We start from the raw sequence: 16,628 nt of genomic DNA, 5'->3' as shown, positions 1-16,628 counted from the left end.
CCGGCTCACCCCAGCCCCTCTACCTCGCTCTTCCCCCACCCGCATGTGTGTCACCTTGGCTTTAACTTGGTGTAGCTGAAGCTCTGGATCGACGAGAAGATGCTGACGGCGCAAGATGTTTCCTATGACGAGGCAAGAAACCTGCACACCAAGTGGCAGAAGCATCAGGCCTTCATGGCCGAGCTGGCGGCCAACAAGGACTGGCTGGACAAGGTGGACAAGGTGAGTGGACAGAACCCATAGGCATAAAGGAAATCAGCTGAGGCCACAGTATGGGTTTTTTTTGTACTTATCCAATCCCAGTCTTGGCACACCACAGATCCCCCAGAGCACCTCAGCACTGCCGGGTCTGAGCAGCATCACCTCCTCTAGCCCTCGTATTCAACTGTCCTTAATCCTTCTCTGATCTTCTCTGTCCTGCTCTGCAGGAGGGCCGAGAGCTGAGCCTAGAGAAGCCAGAGCTGAAAGGCCTGGTGACTGAGAAGCTAGGCACCCTGCATCAGTGCTGGGACGAACTGGAGAGCACCACCCAGGCCAAAGCCCGCAGCCTCTTCGATGCCAATCGCGCTGAGCTGTTCGCCCAAAGCTGTTCGGCCCTGGAGAGCTGGCTGGAGAGCCTGCAGGCCCAGCTACACTCGGACGACTATGGCAAGGACCTCACCAGTGTCAACATTCTGCTCAAGAAGCAGCAGGTGAGGGGCCAGAGAGATAGCATGGAGGTAGGGCATTTGCTTTGCATGCAGAAGGATGGTGGTTCGAATCTCGGCATCCTATATGGTCCCCAAGCCTGCCAGGAGCGATTTCTGAGCGTAGAGCAAGGAGTAACCCCTGAGCACAGCTGGGTGTGACCCAAAAACCAAAAAAAAAAGAAGAAGCAGTAGGTGAGGGGCCGGAGAGATAGTAGTATAGCGGGGAGGGTGTTTGCCTTGCATGCAGCCGACCCGGGTTTGATCCCCAGCATCCCATGGTACCCTATGCCTTCCAGGGGTGATTTCTCAGCACAGAGCCAGGAGTAATCCCCAGAAATTGGGGGAACTCAGGGGTCCTGGCTGGTATCCTCAAAGCAGGGTCTGTGGGCTGGGAGCACCTATCAGGGTCATTTGAAGCTTTGGAGAAAGACACCAGGGGACAGAAAACTCTAGCACAAATAACAAAAAAAAGTATTCTGGGGCTGGAGTGATAGCACAGCGGGATTTTATTTTGCACACGGCCTGCCAGGAATAATTTCTGAACCCAGAGCAAGGAGTAACCCCTGAGCACTACCAAGTGTGACCCAAAAACCAACCAACCAAACAATAAAACCAGGGGCCAGAGCCATTGAAAAGCAGGTAGGGCCTTTGTGTTACACGTAGCCCACCCAGGTTCAATTCCTGGTACCCCATATTGTCCCCCAACCCTGTCAGGAGTCATTTCTGAGTGTTGAGTGAGGAGTAACCCTCAAGCACTGCTGGGTGTGCTCCCCGCCCCCTCCCCCCCCCAAAAAAAAACCCCAGTTTTCTATAAAGAACCAGATTGGAGATCACACAGGCTGGAGGGTCCTTTAAAGGTTGAAGAAAAGGTTGTGAAAAGGGTAACTACGGGCCAATCAGAAACAGCCAGCTGCTGACTTTGCTCATGTCAATGCCACAGAAAAGCAAAAGAAGTAGTTGGAGGCTGTGGGGTGGGTCAGGGTTATCCTTTTTGCACCCGGGGCTGAGATCCTGACCTCCATGGTAAGGACAGGAGACCCTGGATGGAGTAACCTTAGCTGGGCCAGCACAGGCCAGGGCAAGTCTGAAGTTGGAAAGCCAGGGCCAACCAACAACAGGTAGTTCCCAGGTGGAGCTCAGAAATGTGGAATAGGCCTAGGGCAGCTTGAGGCAGCCCTGAACCCAAATCCCTGCCTGTCTTGAACATGGGGTAGCCATACACCTCCCTCTGCTGGCACGGTCTAGCATTGCACCAGCTGGCCAACTCTATAGCAAGAAAAAGGAATTGGACTCAACAGATTTGGTTAACACGATATGAAGGAGCCTTGAGGAAATGTTTCTCTTCCTGGGGATTTACCCCAGTGACCCCCTACTTAACAGCCCTGGAGTTCCTCCAAGTGGGAAGGAGCCTTGTGAACTGGTCTCGTGGCTCCATGTTGCAGATGCTGGAACGGGAGATGGCAGTGCGGGAAAAGGAGGTGGAGGCCATCCAGGCGCAGGCCAAAGCGCTGGCCCAGGAGGACCAGGGCGCCGGCGAGGTGGAGCGGACGTCTCGGGCTGTGGAGGAGAAGTTCCGAGCCCTGTGCCAGCCCATGAAGGAGCGCTGCCAGCACCTGCAGGCCTCGCGTGAGCGGCACCAGCTCCACCGAGACGTGCAGGATGAGATTGTGAGTTCCCAGCTGCCGGCAGGGCAGGGTCCCTTGTCTCCCTCAGAAGCTCCTCGTTTGTGGCTTCCTGACTCTCCAAGCTGGTTACTGGGAGGAGACCCACAGTGCTCTGCTGTGCCTAGAGCCTGACTTGCTCCTTAAACTAGGCTTTCAGGGGGTAGCTTGAACATGTGGGGTGCCCTCCGTGATTGGGGGCAGGGACATGAAAAATTGGGCAGCAAGGTCCTGGGGAACCTAGGGCAGTTGGATTCCTGACACCACATGGACCCCAATTAGTGCTGGGGATGCCCTCATCCCGCCAGGGTGGTCCAAAGGCTGCTTGACCATTGTCACAAGAGAAGGGCTAGAACTATAGGACAGAAGCAGGAGTCAGCCCTGAACACCACTAGTAAATCTCCAAACCAAAAAGAATCACAGGAAGGGCCCCAGGCAGCTCACATCAGTTGGGAGGTACCCCCCCCCCAGAAAAAAAAAATTGGCAACACTAAATGACATCTGGATGTGCAGTAACCAAATATTAATTCAAACCAAACTTATCTAGAACCTAAGACCCCTGTGGCCATACTCAGGGATAGGCGGCATTTCTTGGGTAAAAGGGGTCATGCATGAGTCATGAAAGTTTTAAGAGGCTCCATTGTAGAATATTCTCCAGGAACCCTCTCGAAATGACCATTCCCAGATCACACAGACCAACTGCCCCTTCCAGCCCTCCTGCCTCCTCTGACTTTTCCCTTTCCCCCCCCCCCCCCTCTGCCCACGTCCTCCCCTGCAGCTGTGGGTCACAGAGCGACTTCCCATGGCCAGCTCCATGGAACACGGCAAGGACCTCCCCAGTGTCCAGCTCCTCATGAAGAAAAACCAGGTGAGGCAGAGGTGAAGGTGAAAGGTCAGGAGCCCCCTCCCCAACAGGAATTGGCTTTGTCCTCTGACCTGGGCTTTTATGGCTCTGGCTCTAATTCAGGGCCTCCCCTTGTTCTTAGAGAGGCAGCGGGAGCTTGTCCAAACATCCCTGGGCCAGAGGGAAGGGGATGCAAGTGTGCGAATGTGGGACGTGATGTTGAGCAGGTGCACAGGGTGGGGTGCTTGCAAGGGATCTCCAGTGACCCTGTCTGGTCCCCCCCTCTGCCCTGGGCAGACGCTGCAAAAGGAGATTCAGGGCCACGAGCCACGCATTGCAGACCTGACAGAGCGTCAGCGAGCTCTGGGTGTGGCGGCGACTGGCCCCGAGCTGGCAGAGCTACAGGAGATGTGGAAACGCCTGAGCCACGAGCTGGAGCTTCGGGGGAAGCGGCTGGAGCAGGCCCTGCAGGCCCAGCAGTTCTACCGTGATGCTGCTGAGGCCGAGGCCTGGATGGGCGAGCAGGAGCTGCACATGATGGGCCAGGAGAAGGCCAAGGTAGGCAGGGCAGTGCCTATAGTGGGGCCAGGGGCAAAGCGGCCTCTCCTCCCACCAATAGCCCTGTGGCTGACCACCCCATCCCTCAGGACGAGCTGAGTGCCCAGGCAGAAGTGAAGAAGCACCAGGTCCTGGAACAAGCCCTGGCCGACTATGCCCAGACCGTCCACCAGCTGGCCTCCAGCAGCCAAGACATGATTGACCATGAGCACCCAGAGAGGTGAGTGCAGGGATAGGGGGCAGGCCCAGGCCCTGTCTGGGAGAGAACCTGCTCCAAGAAATGGCAGGAGATGCCTTCCACATTATGTGCAGATAGAACCTTCTAGAAAGCCGGACAAGCAGGACTATAGGGAACCATGGCAGGGCAGGTGGGGTAGGGATGGGGGAAGAGATTACGGGAGAGAGTCTGCGGTGGCCTGGACTGTCTTGCTTACTTCTTCCTCCCTAGCACGAGGCTGTCCATCCGCCAAGCCCAGGTGGACAAGCTATATGCCAGCCTGAAGGAGCTGGCCGGGGAACGACGGGAGCGGCTGCAGGAGCATCTGCGGCTGTGCCAGCTGCGCCGGGAGCTGGACGACCTGGAACAGTGGATCCAGGAACGTGAGGTGGTGGCCGCCTCCCATGAGCTGGGCCAGGACTACGAGCATGTGACGGTGAGTGGCAGTGGGGGGCAAGCCAGGGGAGTACAGTAGACACTTCCTGCCTGCACAACCCAGTCCTGCTAGTTTTGTGGGGGGAGCGGTTTAATTTGAATTAAGCCCAGGGGACCCTCAGGAACCAGGAGCAATAGCATAGTGAACAGGATGTTTGCCTTGCATGCAGCTGACCCAGGTTCCATCCCTGGCATCCCATATGGTTCCCCGAGCCTGCCAGGAGTGATTTCTGAGTACAGATACAGGAGTAACCCCTGAGCCACTGGGTGTGGCCCCAAAACAAATAAAATTAAAAAGTTGAATTGAGTCCACCCAAAGGAGGCTATGGACAGAGCAGAGCCATGGGCCAAACTAGAACTTGGGGACCACCAGAAGACAAGCAGGGTGCCAGAGTGATAGCACAGCGATAGGACGTTTGTTTTGCATGCAGCAGACCTGGACAGACCCTGGTTTGATTCCCGGCACCCCAAGCCTGCCAAGAACAATTCCTTAGCACAGAACCAGGAATAACCCCTTAGTGCTATCAGGTGTGGCCTCACCCCACCCCCAAAAAGAGAAGGCAATTGGGTGAGCTAGAGGTTCTGCTCCAGTTTTGGGGTTTGGATGCCCATTGATGCTTCATATGGACCAGAGTTCTCCAGGTCCCGAAGGCTGAAGGGTAGAGAAATACCGGGGTGAGCTGACTCCGGACTTCACTCCTACCCCGTTTCCACAGATGCTCAGGGACAAATTCCGAGAGTTCTCCCGGGACACAAGCACCATCGGGCAGGAGCGCGTGGACGCGGCCAACACGCTGGCCAACGGGCTCATCTCGGGGGGCCATGCCGCCCGGGCCACAGTGGCTGAGTGGAAGGACAGCCTCAACGAGGCTTGGGCTGACCTGCTCGAACTACTGGACACGAGGGGCCAGGTGCTGGCAGCCGCGCATGAGCTACAACACTTCCTGCACGGAGCACGCCAGGCCCTGGCCCGTGTCCAGCAGAAGCAGCAGCAGCTGCCGGATGGCGCCGGCCGCGACCTTAATGGTGCTGAGGCCCTGCAGCGCCGCCACTGTGCCTTTGAGCACGACATCCAGGCCCTCAGTGCCCAGGTCAGCCCTGCTGGAGGGTGGGGGTTGTATGGGGGGGCGGCTCCCTGGAATGGTGGGGTTGGAGGAGTAGCTTTAGGAAGATCATTAGCAGTGTCTGGGGAGGGCCGGAGGGATAGCACAGCAGGGAGGGTGCTTGCCTTACACTTGGCTTCCCCAGGTTCCATCCCTGGCACCTCCTAGGGGGCCCCCAAGTCCTTCCAGGAGTGATCCCTGAACACCTGCCACCAAGATGACCCAAAACAAAGGAGTCTCCCAGGGCCATGTTTCTGGCTTGGAAATAGTTCACATGCACTCTTAAGTAATAAGTCTTGAGGGCCCCCCAGTCCATGTTCAAAATGTTCCCTCAGAATTTGAAGTCTCTCTATGCCTTGGAAATAGGCCACCAGCAGTAGCACCATCCTTCCCCACAGGTTCAACAAGTGCAGGACGATGGCGTCCGGCTACAGAAAGCCTACGCAGGAGACAAGGCAGATGAGATTGGCCGCCACATGCAGGCCGTGGCCGAGGCCTGGACCCAGCTGCAGGGGAGCTCGGCCGCCCGCCGTCAGCTGCTGCTGGATACCACGGACAAGTTCCGCTTCTTCAAGGCTGTTCGGGAGCTGATGCTGTGGATGGATGGGGTGAACCTGCAGATGGACGCTCAGGAACGGCCCCGGTGAGGCCCACTGTGTTCTGGGGTACACGTGAGGGGGAACATGGCTGGAACTGGGTGCTGGGCAGCAGGTGACCCAGGCTCTGTTCTTCCAGGGATGTGTCATCTGCAGACCTGGTCATCAAGAACCATCAAGGCATCAAGGCCGAGATCGAGGCCAGGGCTGACCGCTTCTCCTCCTGCATTGACATGGGGCAAGGGCTGCTCGCCAGAGGCCACTATGCGGCTGAGGAGGTATGTCAGGCCTGGCTCTACCTGGCTGTTCCTGTTCTGCACGTCTGGCCCCTCACCTCACTCACTTGCTTGTTCTCTCTCCAAAGAAAAACCTTCCAGGCTGTCTGCCGTGGGTGCTGGTCAGGGAGTGTCACTCCCCACCTCTCCCTCACTGTTGCCTCTGGAAATCAAAAACCAGTAGATCCCATGAGACCTGCTCTGGGACCCCAGAAGGGGCCCTGATCGGGGTCACTCACGCCCATGTTCCATCTGCCCCACTCCCAGATCTCAGAGAAGCTGTCACAGCTGCAGGCCCGGCGCCAGGAGACGGCAGACAAGTGGCAGGAGAAGATGAACTGGCTTCAGCTCGGTGAGTGCTGGGTGCGGCTTGTGCTTCCGGGACAGGGACCCTGGCATCCTCTTTCCCTGGCCAGTGCCTGCCTGACCTGCCCTCACCCCACAGTGCTGGAGGTGTTGGTGTTCGGGAGAGATGCAGGGATGGCTGAGGCCTGGCTCTGCAGCCAGGAGCCACTGGTGCGCAGTGCCGAACTGGGCTGCACGGTGGACGAGGTGGAGAGTCTCATCAAGCGACACGAAGCTTTCCAGAAGTCTGCGGTGGCCTGGGAGGAGCGTTTCAGTGCCCTGGAGAAGCTGACTGCGGTGAGGACCAGGGGACTCTGGGGTGCCCGCCCCAACAGAGCTTCTCCTGCTACTCCCCTACCCAGGGTCTCTCCCATTTATCCCCCACCCACCCATCCCTGGGTGTTTAACCCTGTGCTGAGAACCAGAGGCCAAGGCCAGCATCTCTGACTTTCTCCCTGTGACCTCTGTCACCAGTTGGAAGAACAGGAGAAGGAACGGAGGAGGAAGAGGGAGGAGGAGGAGCGGAGGAAGCAGCCCCCTCCTCCAGCCCCGGCTGCCGCCCCGCCTGCAGGGGACCTGGTGGATGGCCAGGCCAGCGACGCTCCTGGGGATGGGTGAGAGCAAGGAGTGCTTCGGGGGGATGGGGGGGGCGCAGGCTGAGCAGATTCACCCCTGGACTCACTCTTCACTGCCCCATGTCACCTTCCGTCCTTCTAGAAGTCACTCTCGGTTGCCAACGTCCACACTACCTGCCAGTGTTAATGGCGTCTGCACAGACTCGGAGACCCCACAGGTGAGCCCCACTGACCCAGCACCCCGGGTCATATTGAACCCCTGCACTCCCCCTTACAGCCTCTTGTCCTTGTAGCCCCAGTTGGAACAGCAGAGACTTGAGCAGGGCAGCTTCCCCGAAGGGACTGTGAGTTTCTCCAGGAGTGTGGGGGCTCCCCTGAGATGCCAAGCAGGGTGTGGGAGGGAGGGAAGAGACTCTAGGAAGTTTAGGAGGCGCAGGAAGGCCAGCTGGGCCCTTCAGGCCAAGGGACATGGCGGGGCACTCCGAGCAGCATCTTTGACACGGCATCTCCTCCCCACAGGGCACTGGCACAGGGGGAGAGGCCAGTGGGCCCCAGGGTGAGCGGCCACCCCACACAAGGGGCACGGCACCCCCCAGCATTACCCAGAGCAGGTCTGAGTCGGCGAGGATGGCCACGCTGCCCCCGAGAGGCCCTGAGCTGTCTGCCCAGGAGCAGATGGAGGGGATGTTGTGCCGAAAGCAGGAGATGGAGTCGTTCGGCAAGAAGGCAGCCAACAGGTACCTAGGCACTTCCGGGGCCAGGCAGGGTCTACAGGGGTACCCACCACGGGAGCACCCTCATGAAGGGGCAGCAGTGCGAGTTCAGGGCAGTAAAGCCTGTCGCCCCCAGGTCCTGGCAGAATGTATACTGTGTGCTGCGGCGTGGGAGCCTGGGCTTCTACAAGGACGCGAAGGCGGCCAGCGCAGGGATCCCCTACCACGGGGAAGTGCCTGTCAGTCTGGCCAGGGCCCAAGGCAGCGTGGCCTTAGATTACCGGAAGCGCAAGCACGTCTTCAAGCTGGGGTAAGGGCATCGCTGAATCCCTTGGAGGGAGGGCAGAGCCCAGGGCAACTGGGTGAAGGTCGGAGGAAATGGAGGAGCAGAGCAGATGAGGGGGAGTTGGAGGCCCTGTTACTGCCCACAGAGGGAGGGTCGGGTGAAAAGTACTGTATTATGGGCCTGCTGGACACCACTAGAAGTGGGAGTCAGCTTGGCAGGGGAGGGGGCACAGAGGAGTCATTCCGTCATACCCTCGCCATGGGAGGGTTTGGCCTCCACTTTCCATACCACACCCCCAAGCCCCCCACACTCCCCACACACACAGGAGCAGGAAGCATATTCACTGGGCCAGTTGAAAAGGGAAGGAGGACTGATCTGGCTCTCTGGAATCTGAGGAATGTGCAGGAGTAGGGGCCCCCAGAATTTTGGGAATGTGCTGGTCTGGCTGTTGTCCACCTGCCCTGAGGGGTCTCTGTTTCTCTCCCCACCCCACCCCCACAGGCTGCAGGATGGAAAAGAGTATTTATTCCAGGCCAAAGATGAGGTAAGTAGCCCTTCTCCCATGGCCTGGTCTTCCAGCATTCCCTTGTCCCTGACTCCATGTCCAGCATTTCATTCTTGGGAAATGGAGCAGCCCACACGTTGTCAAACAGCTGTTCTGGAAAGGTGCCCCCCACCCCCAAAGCCATGTGTCCTGTCTTAAGGGCCCTTTTCAGCTATCTGCGAGCTCCACTTCTCTGGATCCCAAACGCCCTGCTCTCTGATACTGCTCTGATGCTGCCTCGCTCTGCCCCTGCAGGCCGAGATGAGCTCGTGGCTGAGGGTGGTGAACGCGGCCATCACCACAGCGTCCTCCGCTTCTGGGGAGCCTGACGAGCCTGTGGTGCCCAGCGCCACTCGGGGCATGACCCGCGCCATGACCATGCCCCCCGTGTCCCCTGTTGGGGCCGAGGGGCCAGTGGTCCTGCGCAGCAAAGATGGCAGAGAACGAGAACGAGAGAAACGCTTCAGCTTCTTCAAGAAGAACAAATAGCAGGCGGCAGGACTCCCGGGCCAGCTGGGCCCACTTCAGGACACTGCCAGGGGCGTGGGCGCCCCGCTCTCCTCCGCCAGGACAGCGGCCTGCTGCTAGGGGCCGTGGCTGGTCACCCCATCACCACTGGAACTGTCTCTGGGGACAAGTCCGTGTCCCTCAGGGCAGCCCTTATCTCCTGCTATTTAACTCCAGACTGGTGGTGGGACCCAGGCAACCCCCGATCCCACTCCCTTCCCCTCTCCCCTGAGCCTTACGCCCCCCCACAGTGCCGATAGCTCTGTACCCCCAACACAGGTCATAGGGGTGTGGCTGCCCCTGGTTTGGGGCTACTCTCCTGACATGCCCGAGCTCGCCGTCCCAGCCTTTGCCCTGGGACCGCCAGGAATCTCTCAGAGCTGAAGCAGGACCTGGGGACAAGACTGCGGATGATAGAGTCGGCGGCCCCCACCCCTTCTCTGACTCCGGGCACAGCTGCTCCTAACAGCCACAGCTAGGAGTCTGGTCAGGGCGGTGATTAAAGAGCTCAGCTTCTCTTCCTCTGCCTCTGTGTCTCTTTCTCTGCCTCAGCCTGAGCTGTGGGCGTGGAGCAGAATCCCATGGCCGGCCTGTGGGGGTGCAGCTTCTTTCTAGATGAGTCCCCTCTCCATGGGTGGGAATGGAATTGCAAACAGTGCCAGCGTGGAAAGGCCACAGACGCCCCTTTCCTGTTCCCTACTTGTTCCTCTCCTTGTTCTTGCCATTATCTTCCAGAAAGGAAGTTAGTCCTGGGGCCAGAGTGATACAGCACAGTGGGGAGGGAGCTTGCCTTACACACAGTAGACCCTGGTTTGATCCCTGACATCCCATATGATCCCCAAGCACCGTCAGAACTGATTCCTGAGTGGAGAGCCAGGAGTAACCACTGAGTGTGGTTTTGAGTGTGACCCAAAAACAAAGTAGGGGGTGGGGGAAGACCTGGGAGTGGTCAGAGCAATAGTACAGTAGTAAGGGTGCCTATCTTGTACACTGCCAACCTGGGCTCAATCCTGACAATACATATAGTCCCCTGAGCGCACCAGGAGTGATGCCTGAGCACTAGCAGGTATGGTCCAAAAACAACAAAAAGGAAAACCTGGGATCTGCCCACTCCACAGTAGGGAGCAGCACCATGGTGGGGCTCCTCACTCACCCTACCTTCCGCCTACTCCCCAGCCACCAAGATCAAGGGGGTTCAGACAGGAGTGAATCTCTGAGGAGCCGCCAGGTTCACTCTCACTGTATAGATGCTTCCCATGAGCCAGAATCAGATTGTGGCTCGTTTTTCCTCACATGTGACATACACACACACACACACACACACACACACACACACACACGACCAGCTCAATAGGTCCCAGAACACACATACACACATGACCAGCTCAATAGGTCCCAGAACACACACAAACACACACACACACACAAGGGCAGGAGGGGAATATCTGCATTCCCTTCTCTCTTTTTTGGGGGTGGGGTGGAGTGAGAGGATGTTGGGACATAACTGGCTTTACTCTGAGCTTATTCCTGGCTCTGTGCACAGGGATCACTCCTGGTGGGATTTGAAGGACCATTGTGGTATCAGAGGTCCTAAATGTTGACTCATGCAAACTTCTTAAACCTTTTACGATCCCTCTGGCCCCAAAAGCACAAACTTGAAGATAAAACTTGATTGATAATAGAACACTGAAGATTTCTGTTCAATGAGGGACAAAGTGAATGAAGGCCACCATGAGCAAAGGTAACTGGGACTGAGAAAATACACGAAACCAGTCTCCCACATAGAATATACAGGAAAATTCTGTAAGTTAACGAAAAGAGGTTTCACGCTGACATGAAAAATGAGCCAGATGACTAGGTGATTACAGAAAACTCCCGAAACTTTGTAAGAACAAGAACAGATGATTAGGGGCCGGAGAAATAGCACAGCGGCAGAGTGTTTGCTTTGCATGCAGCCAAAGGACGGATCGTGGCTCAAATCTCGGCATCCCATATGGTCCCGAGTGCCTGCCAGGACCAACTTCTGAGCGCAGAGCCAGGAGTAACCCCTGAATGCCAGTGTGACCCCCCACCCCCCCAAAAAAAGAACAGATGATTAAAATTTTTTTGGTATCTTGGGCCATACCTGGCAGTGCTCAGGTATTACTCTTGGCTCTGAGCCCAGGAATCACTCTTGCAGTGTTTGAGGGATCCATATGGGATGCTGAGATCATGAACTCAGTCAGCAGTATGCAAGGTAAGTGCCCTACCCACTAAATTATCACCCTGGCCGAGATGATGAAAACTCTTTTGGGGCCAAAGAGATAGTATAGCACATAGGGACCAGTTATTGTTGTTATTCTTACTGAGTAATTTATAAATGAAAGGTTATCCTAGATGGGACAAGAAATATAATCCAAGGGTTAAGACATTTTACCTCTCACACAGCCAAAGCATTGCATTAGATCCCAAACACTACCAGGATTTACCCTGGTGGTAATTCCTGCCGGGTATAACCCAAACCCACATCCAAATAAAAAAGTAAACATTATCCTAGCTATGTGTGTACAAAAGAAAAACAGTGAGGTCAGAGAGATAATACAATGAATAAGGTGCTTATTTTGTACACGCCAACCAGATTTCTTTTTTTTTGGGGGGGGGGCACACCCGGTGTTGCTCAGGGGTTACTCCTGGCTGTCTGCTCAGAAATAGCTCCTGGCAGGCACGGGGGACCTTATGGGACACCGGGATTCGAACCAACCACCTTTGGTCTTGGATCAGCTGCTTGCAAGGCAAACGCCGCTGTGTTATCTCTCTGGGCCCGCCAACCAGATTTCATTCCTGGTACCCCACATAGTCCCCAGAGGCCCACCAAGAGTAGTGCCTGAGCAGACTCAGGAGTAAGTCCCAGATACCACTGGGTGTGGCACAAAAACAAAACAGAAAAGGGAACATAAATTATACATTATTTATTATCTATATATAATATGTACATTTATCTAATATACATAAAATATAACTATAAACACAAATATATAGTTCAATACTATCCAAGGTTTCAGTCATCCTGAGGGGTTTGGAATGTATCCAAAGGGACATTTTCACATAGCATTTACTAAATTAATTTATTCCAATGCACAACGGGAGTATCTTATTTACTTCCATACCAGAAGAGACCTATTTCAAAAAGACGTATTAGGGGGTTGAGTGGGGAGAGTGGTTGTGGAGGGAAGAGGACACTGGTTATGGGATTGGTGCTGGAACACTGTATGTCTGAAACTCAATTATGAATAAGTTTGTAAATCACAGTGATCTAATTAAGGAGGATGTATTGGCAATAATCTAGGGGGAAATTGAATATAAAAATTAGAGTATATTAGCATGTAGTAAAATGTGCTATTTTAATTAAAGGCAAATAGCACAGGCAAAATGACAGTATGTCTGGGATTTGTGTTTTCAAACACCAGCCATTGGGGCCAGAGCAACAGAACAGTGTGGAGGGCACTTGCCTTGTACATGGCCAACCCAAATTCAATCCCTGGTATATGATCCACAATCTCCAGTGACCCCTGAGCACAGAGCCAGGAGTAAGCCCTGAGCAAGTTGGGTGTGGCACAAAAACAAAACAACTGAGGGCTAGAGAGAGTACAAGGGTTAAGACACAGGGCATCAGCCCTGGTTCCATTACCAGCACTGCATAATCACCCTGAGCACACGGAGTGATCCCTGGGCACAAAGCCAGAAATAATCCCTAAGCACCACAGGGTGTGGTGTAATCAACCCTCCCACACAAAAAAAGAATTCTAGCCAAGAGCTGAAGAAAGTAGGACAGGGGTTAAAGCATTTCATTGACCCAGATTGGAAATCCCTGGCACTACACATATTCCCTTGAGCACCACCAAAAGCCACACATCTGGGAATACCCCTAAGCACCACTGGGTGTGACCCAAAAATCAGAACCAGGGGCCAGAGATAGCATAGAGGTAAGGCGTTTGCCTTTCATGCAGGTCATGATTCGAAACCCAGCATCCCATGTGATCCCCCGAGCCTGCCAGGAGTGAAACCTGAGCGCTGTCAGGTGCGACCCAAAAACCAAAAGAAAAAAATCAGAACCAAACCAAACAAAAACAAGCAACAAATAAATGAAGTGCCAAGTGAAATCAGATTAGCCAAATGCTGATAAAGTAGGTGAGTTCATAGGCTTTCACAACTGTCTCTATTCTTATATTTGATTTCCACCAAAAAGGTTTTTGGTGGGGATAAGGGTAGAGGTGCATACCCAGTACTCAAGTGTTACTCCTGGCACTGACTCAGGAATCACTCCTAGTAGTTTCGGGGGATTATATGGGGTGCCAGGGATCAAACTCAAGTTGACCCACCTGCTGTACTATTGCTTCAGCACTATGATTTCTACAAAGTTCTTTCAATTTGGAAAAAAAAAAATGTGCACCTTAAAAATACGTCTTACAGGGCCAGAAAGATATCATGGAGGTTAGGCAGACAGTCATTGGTTCGAATCCCAGCATCCCATATGGTCCCCCGAGCCTGCCAGGAACAATTTCTGAGAATGGAGCCAGGAGTAATCCCTGAGTGCTGCCGGGTATGACCCAACCCCCCCCCCAAAAAAAAAGTCTTACAGGGGTCGGAGAGATGGTAGGGTGTTTGTTTGCCTTGCATGCGGTGGACCCAGGAGGGACCTGGTTCAATTCCTGGCATCCCATATGGTCCTCCAGCCTGCCAGGGGCGATTTCTAATTGCAGAGCCAGGAGTAGCCCCTAAGCATCACTTGGTGTGGCCCAAAAACAAAACCAACCAATCAGTAAATAAAGTTAAAAAAAAATCTTACAAAAACACATACACATAAAACTTACTCGAATATTTGCCCATGATGGAGAGTGGAGACAAAAGGCATAAACAATAAGAGGCCAGAGACATAATAATGCAGGAGGGATGGCATTTGCCTCGGGCTGCTTCTACTGGCCTAGGGTCAAGCCTCAATTGCAAAGACAGGAATAGTCCCTGAGAACCACCACGTGACTCTCCACCCCTATTCCCACAACGATTTTGTGTAGAAACTGGAAATGCCCAAAAGGAAAGGAGGAACGGGTCAGAAGAGACAGGCATCAAGCAAGAGCATTATTTGAAAAGGGAAGGATGGTGCCTCTTCTGTTCTGGCAAAGGGCTGAGCAAAAAAATCAGTGAAATGGAGAGAACTGTGGTGGAATTGGGCAGCATAGGGAATTTGTGGTCGAGGGTATCTGAGGAGCTCAGCGGGGAAAACTGAAAACTGGATGGAGCAATAGTGACTGAAAACGCCGTCTGTCGCGAGATCAACTCTATCGTTCAATCTCCATAAACTTCTGCTTGGCACGGGGGTGACAGGGAGTGAGTTTCTTTTTGGCCAGCAGGAGGTGCTCTGGGATCACAGTTGAATTTTGAAAGTTAACTTTTTGTTGGTCTGGACCTGGGAACCCTACCTGATCCCCTCAGAAAATAGCACACACCCGTTCTATCTCTAGCTGCTCATTGGGGGAGTGGGTGCAGTTGCCAATCAGTGCTCAGGACCATGCTTGCTTTCCCAATAGAGCTGACCGAGCACCCAAGGCCCCCTGGATGAGCAGTGCTTGAGCCCTCAGTGCCAAGTCCACCCAAGCTCCCAGGACAATGCTTAGGAGACAGTATGGTGACCAGAATCGAATCCCTGTCATGCGTCCTAACTGGTTTACTATTTTCTAACCGGAGCTTTAATTTGTAATTACCCCCAGCAACTCCACCCGGTAATAAAGCTAACAGGTAAAGGTTTAGTTTGGAGGTTTGTTTTGGGGCCACGCCCAACAGTGCTCAGGATTCATTCCTGGCTCTGCACCCACCAAGGAAATCATCAGTCCTGGTAGGGACCAGAATAGGGTGCTGGGGACAGAACCCCAGTTAGCCATAAACTTCTGCTTGGCACGGGGGTGACAGGGAGTGAGTTTCTTTTTGGCCAGCAGGAGGTGCTCTGGGATCACAGTTGAATTTTGAAAGTTAACTTTTTGTTGGTCTGGACCTGGGAACCCTACCTGATCCCCTCAGAAAATAGCACACACCCGTTCTATCTCTAGCTGCTCATTGGGGGAGTGGGTGCAGTTGCCAATCAGTGCTCAGGACCATGCTTGCTTTCCCAATAGAGCTGACCGAGCACCCAAGGCCCCCTGGATGAGCAGTGCTTGAGCCCTCAGTGCCAAGTCCACCCAAGCTCCCAGGACAATGCTTAGGAGACAGTATGGTGACCAGAATCGAATCCCTGTCATGCGTCCTAACTGGTTTACTATTTTCTAACCGGAGCTTTAATTTGTAATTACCCCCAGCAACTCCACCCGGTAATAAAGCTAACAGGTAAAGGTTTAGTTTGGAGGTTTGTTTTGGGGCCACGCCCAACAGTGCTCAGGATTCATTCCTGGCTCTGCACCCACCAAGGAAATCATCAGTCCTGGTAGGGACCAGAATAGGGTGCTGGGGACAGAACCCCAGTTAGCATCTTGCAAATCTCAGCAACAGCCCTGCAGGCTTTCTCACCCCTCCCAGCCCAGTCTCAGGACCCTTTGCGATAGCTGAGGAAATTGCCTTAAAAGATAAATTTTTAAAAAGAAAAAACTGAACATTAGGGGTCCTGAGCAGTGGTAGGGCATTTGCCTTGCACGTGCCGGGCCTGGGTTCGATCCCTGGTGTCCCATATGGTCTCCCCAAGCCAGGAGTGATTTCTGAGCGCATAGCCAGGAGTAAATCCCTGAGCCTAACAGGGTGTGGCCCAAAGAACAAAAAAACAAAAATAATAATAATACGAAAGAAAATAAAAAACGTGAAAATTAGGAGCAAGAACACATTGGGACAGACCTGGGTTAGACAGATGCTGGGCTTGATTCCCAGCATCCCATATGATCCCTGAAGCCTGCCGGGAGCAATTTCTGAGCACAGAGCCAGGAGGAACCCAGAGCGCTGCTGGGTGTGGCCATAAAACTCAAAATAATAAGATCAGTCATAATCACTGAAAATCGAAAAAAGATAAAAAAGAGAAAAATTCCAAAACAACGGGGCGGCCAAGTCGTCTCCCTTTGAGCAAATTTAAGGGCAATAAAAAGACTCGAGTCCCCAACTTTTCCAGAAGAAACAGCTGGTCAGGCTAACGAGTCAACAGAACTCGGACATTTCGAAGAACTGGAGTCCGAGTGTGTCTGCTGCCAGATCCTCAGTCCAACTGCTCTGGCTGGGAAAGAGGTCCAAGTTGTTGTTCTCCAGTCACGACATTTAAATGGGCACAAGAG

The 16,628-nt window shown here is 54.0% G+C and overlaps 1 protein-coding gene across 4 annotated transcripts in view; it reads left to right on the top strand.

The window, feature by feature from the left end:
• The window catches only part of SPTBN2 (spectrin beta, non-erythrocytic 2), a 243,066-nt gene extending 233,198 nt beyond the window's left edge, over positions 1-9,868 (top strand). For 3 of the 4 annotated variants that reach the window (XM_049780196.1, XM_049780194.1, XM_049780195.1), the window contains exons 19-37: positions 76-222; positions 429-692; positions 2,132-2,356; positions 3,129-3,218; positions 3,492-3,752; positions 3,842-3,972; positions 4,201-4,405; positions 5,121-5,495; positions 5,906-6,150; positions 6,243-6,381; positions 6,646-6,730; positions 6,824-7,020; positions 7,198-7,337; positions 7,441-7,516; positions 7,592-7,642; positions 7,818-8,035; positions 8,148-8,321; positions 8,799-8,841; positions 9,097-9,868. In XM_049780196.1, the coding sequence (XP_049636153.1) occupies positions 76-222; positions 429-692; positions 2,132-2,356; positions 3,129-3,218; positions 3,492-3,752; positions 3,842-3,972; positions 4,201-4,405; positions 5,121-5,495; positions 5,906-6,150; positions 6,243-6,381; positions 6,646-6,730; positions 6,824-7,020; positions 7,198-7,337; positions 7,441-7,516; positions 7,592-7,642; positions 7,818-8,035; positions 8,148-8,321; positions 8,799-8,841; positions 9,097-9,330 (3,300 nt within the window). In that variant the 3' untranslated portion in view covers positions 9,331-9,868. The remainder of the gene's footprint in view (positions 1-75; positions 223-428; positions 693-2,131; positions 2,357-3,128; positions 3,219-3,491; positions 3,753-3,841; positions 3,973-4,200; positions 4,406-5,120; positions 5,496-5,905; positions 6,151-6,242; positions 6,382-6,645; positions 6,731-6,823; positions 7,021-7,197; positions 7,338-7,440; positions 7,517-7,591; positions 7,643-7,817; positions 8,036-8,147; positions 8,322-8,798; positions 8,842-9,096) is intronic. The other variant, XM_049780197.1, reaches the window with a different exon arrangement.
• The last annotated feature ends 6,760 nt before the right edge of the window (positions 9,869-16,628 follow it).

The sequence above is a fragment of the Suncus etruscus genome, chromosome 9 (assembly GCF_024139225.1).
Source record: "Suncus etruscus isolate mSunEtr1 chromosome 9, mSunEtr1.pri.cur, whole genome shotgun sequence".
NCBI lineage: Eukaryota > Metazoa > Chordata > Mammalia > Eulipotyphla > Soricidae > Suncus > Suncus etruscus.
The sequence above is the reverse complement of the archived record's forward strand: the minus strand, read 5'-3'. Positions and strand labels throughout refer to the sequence as shown.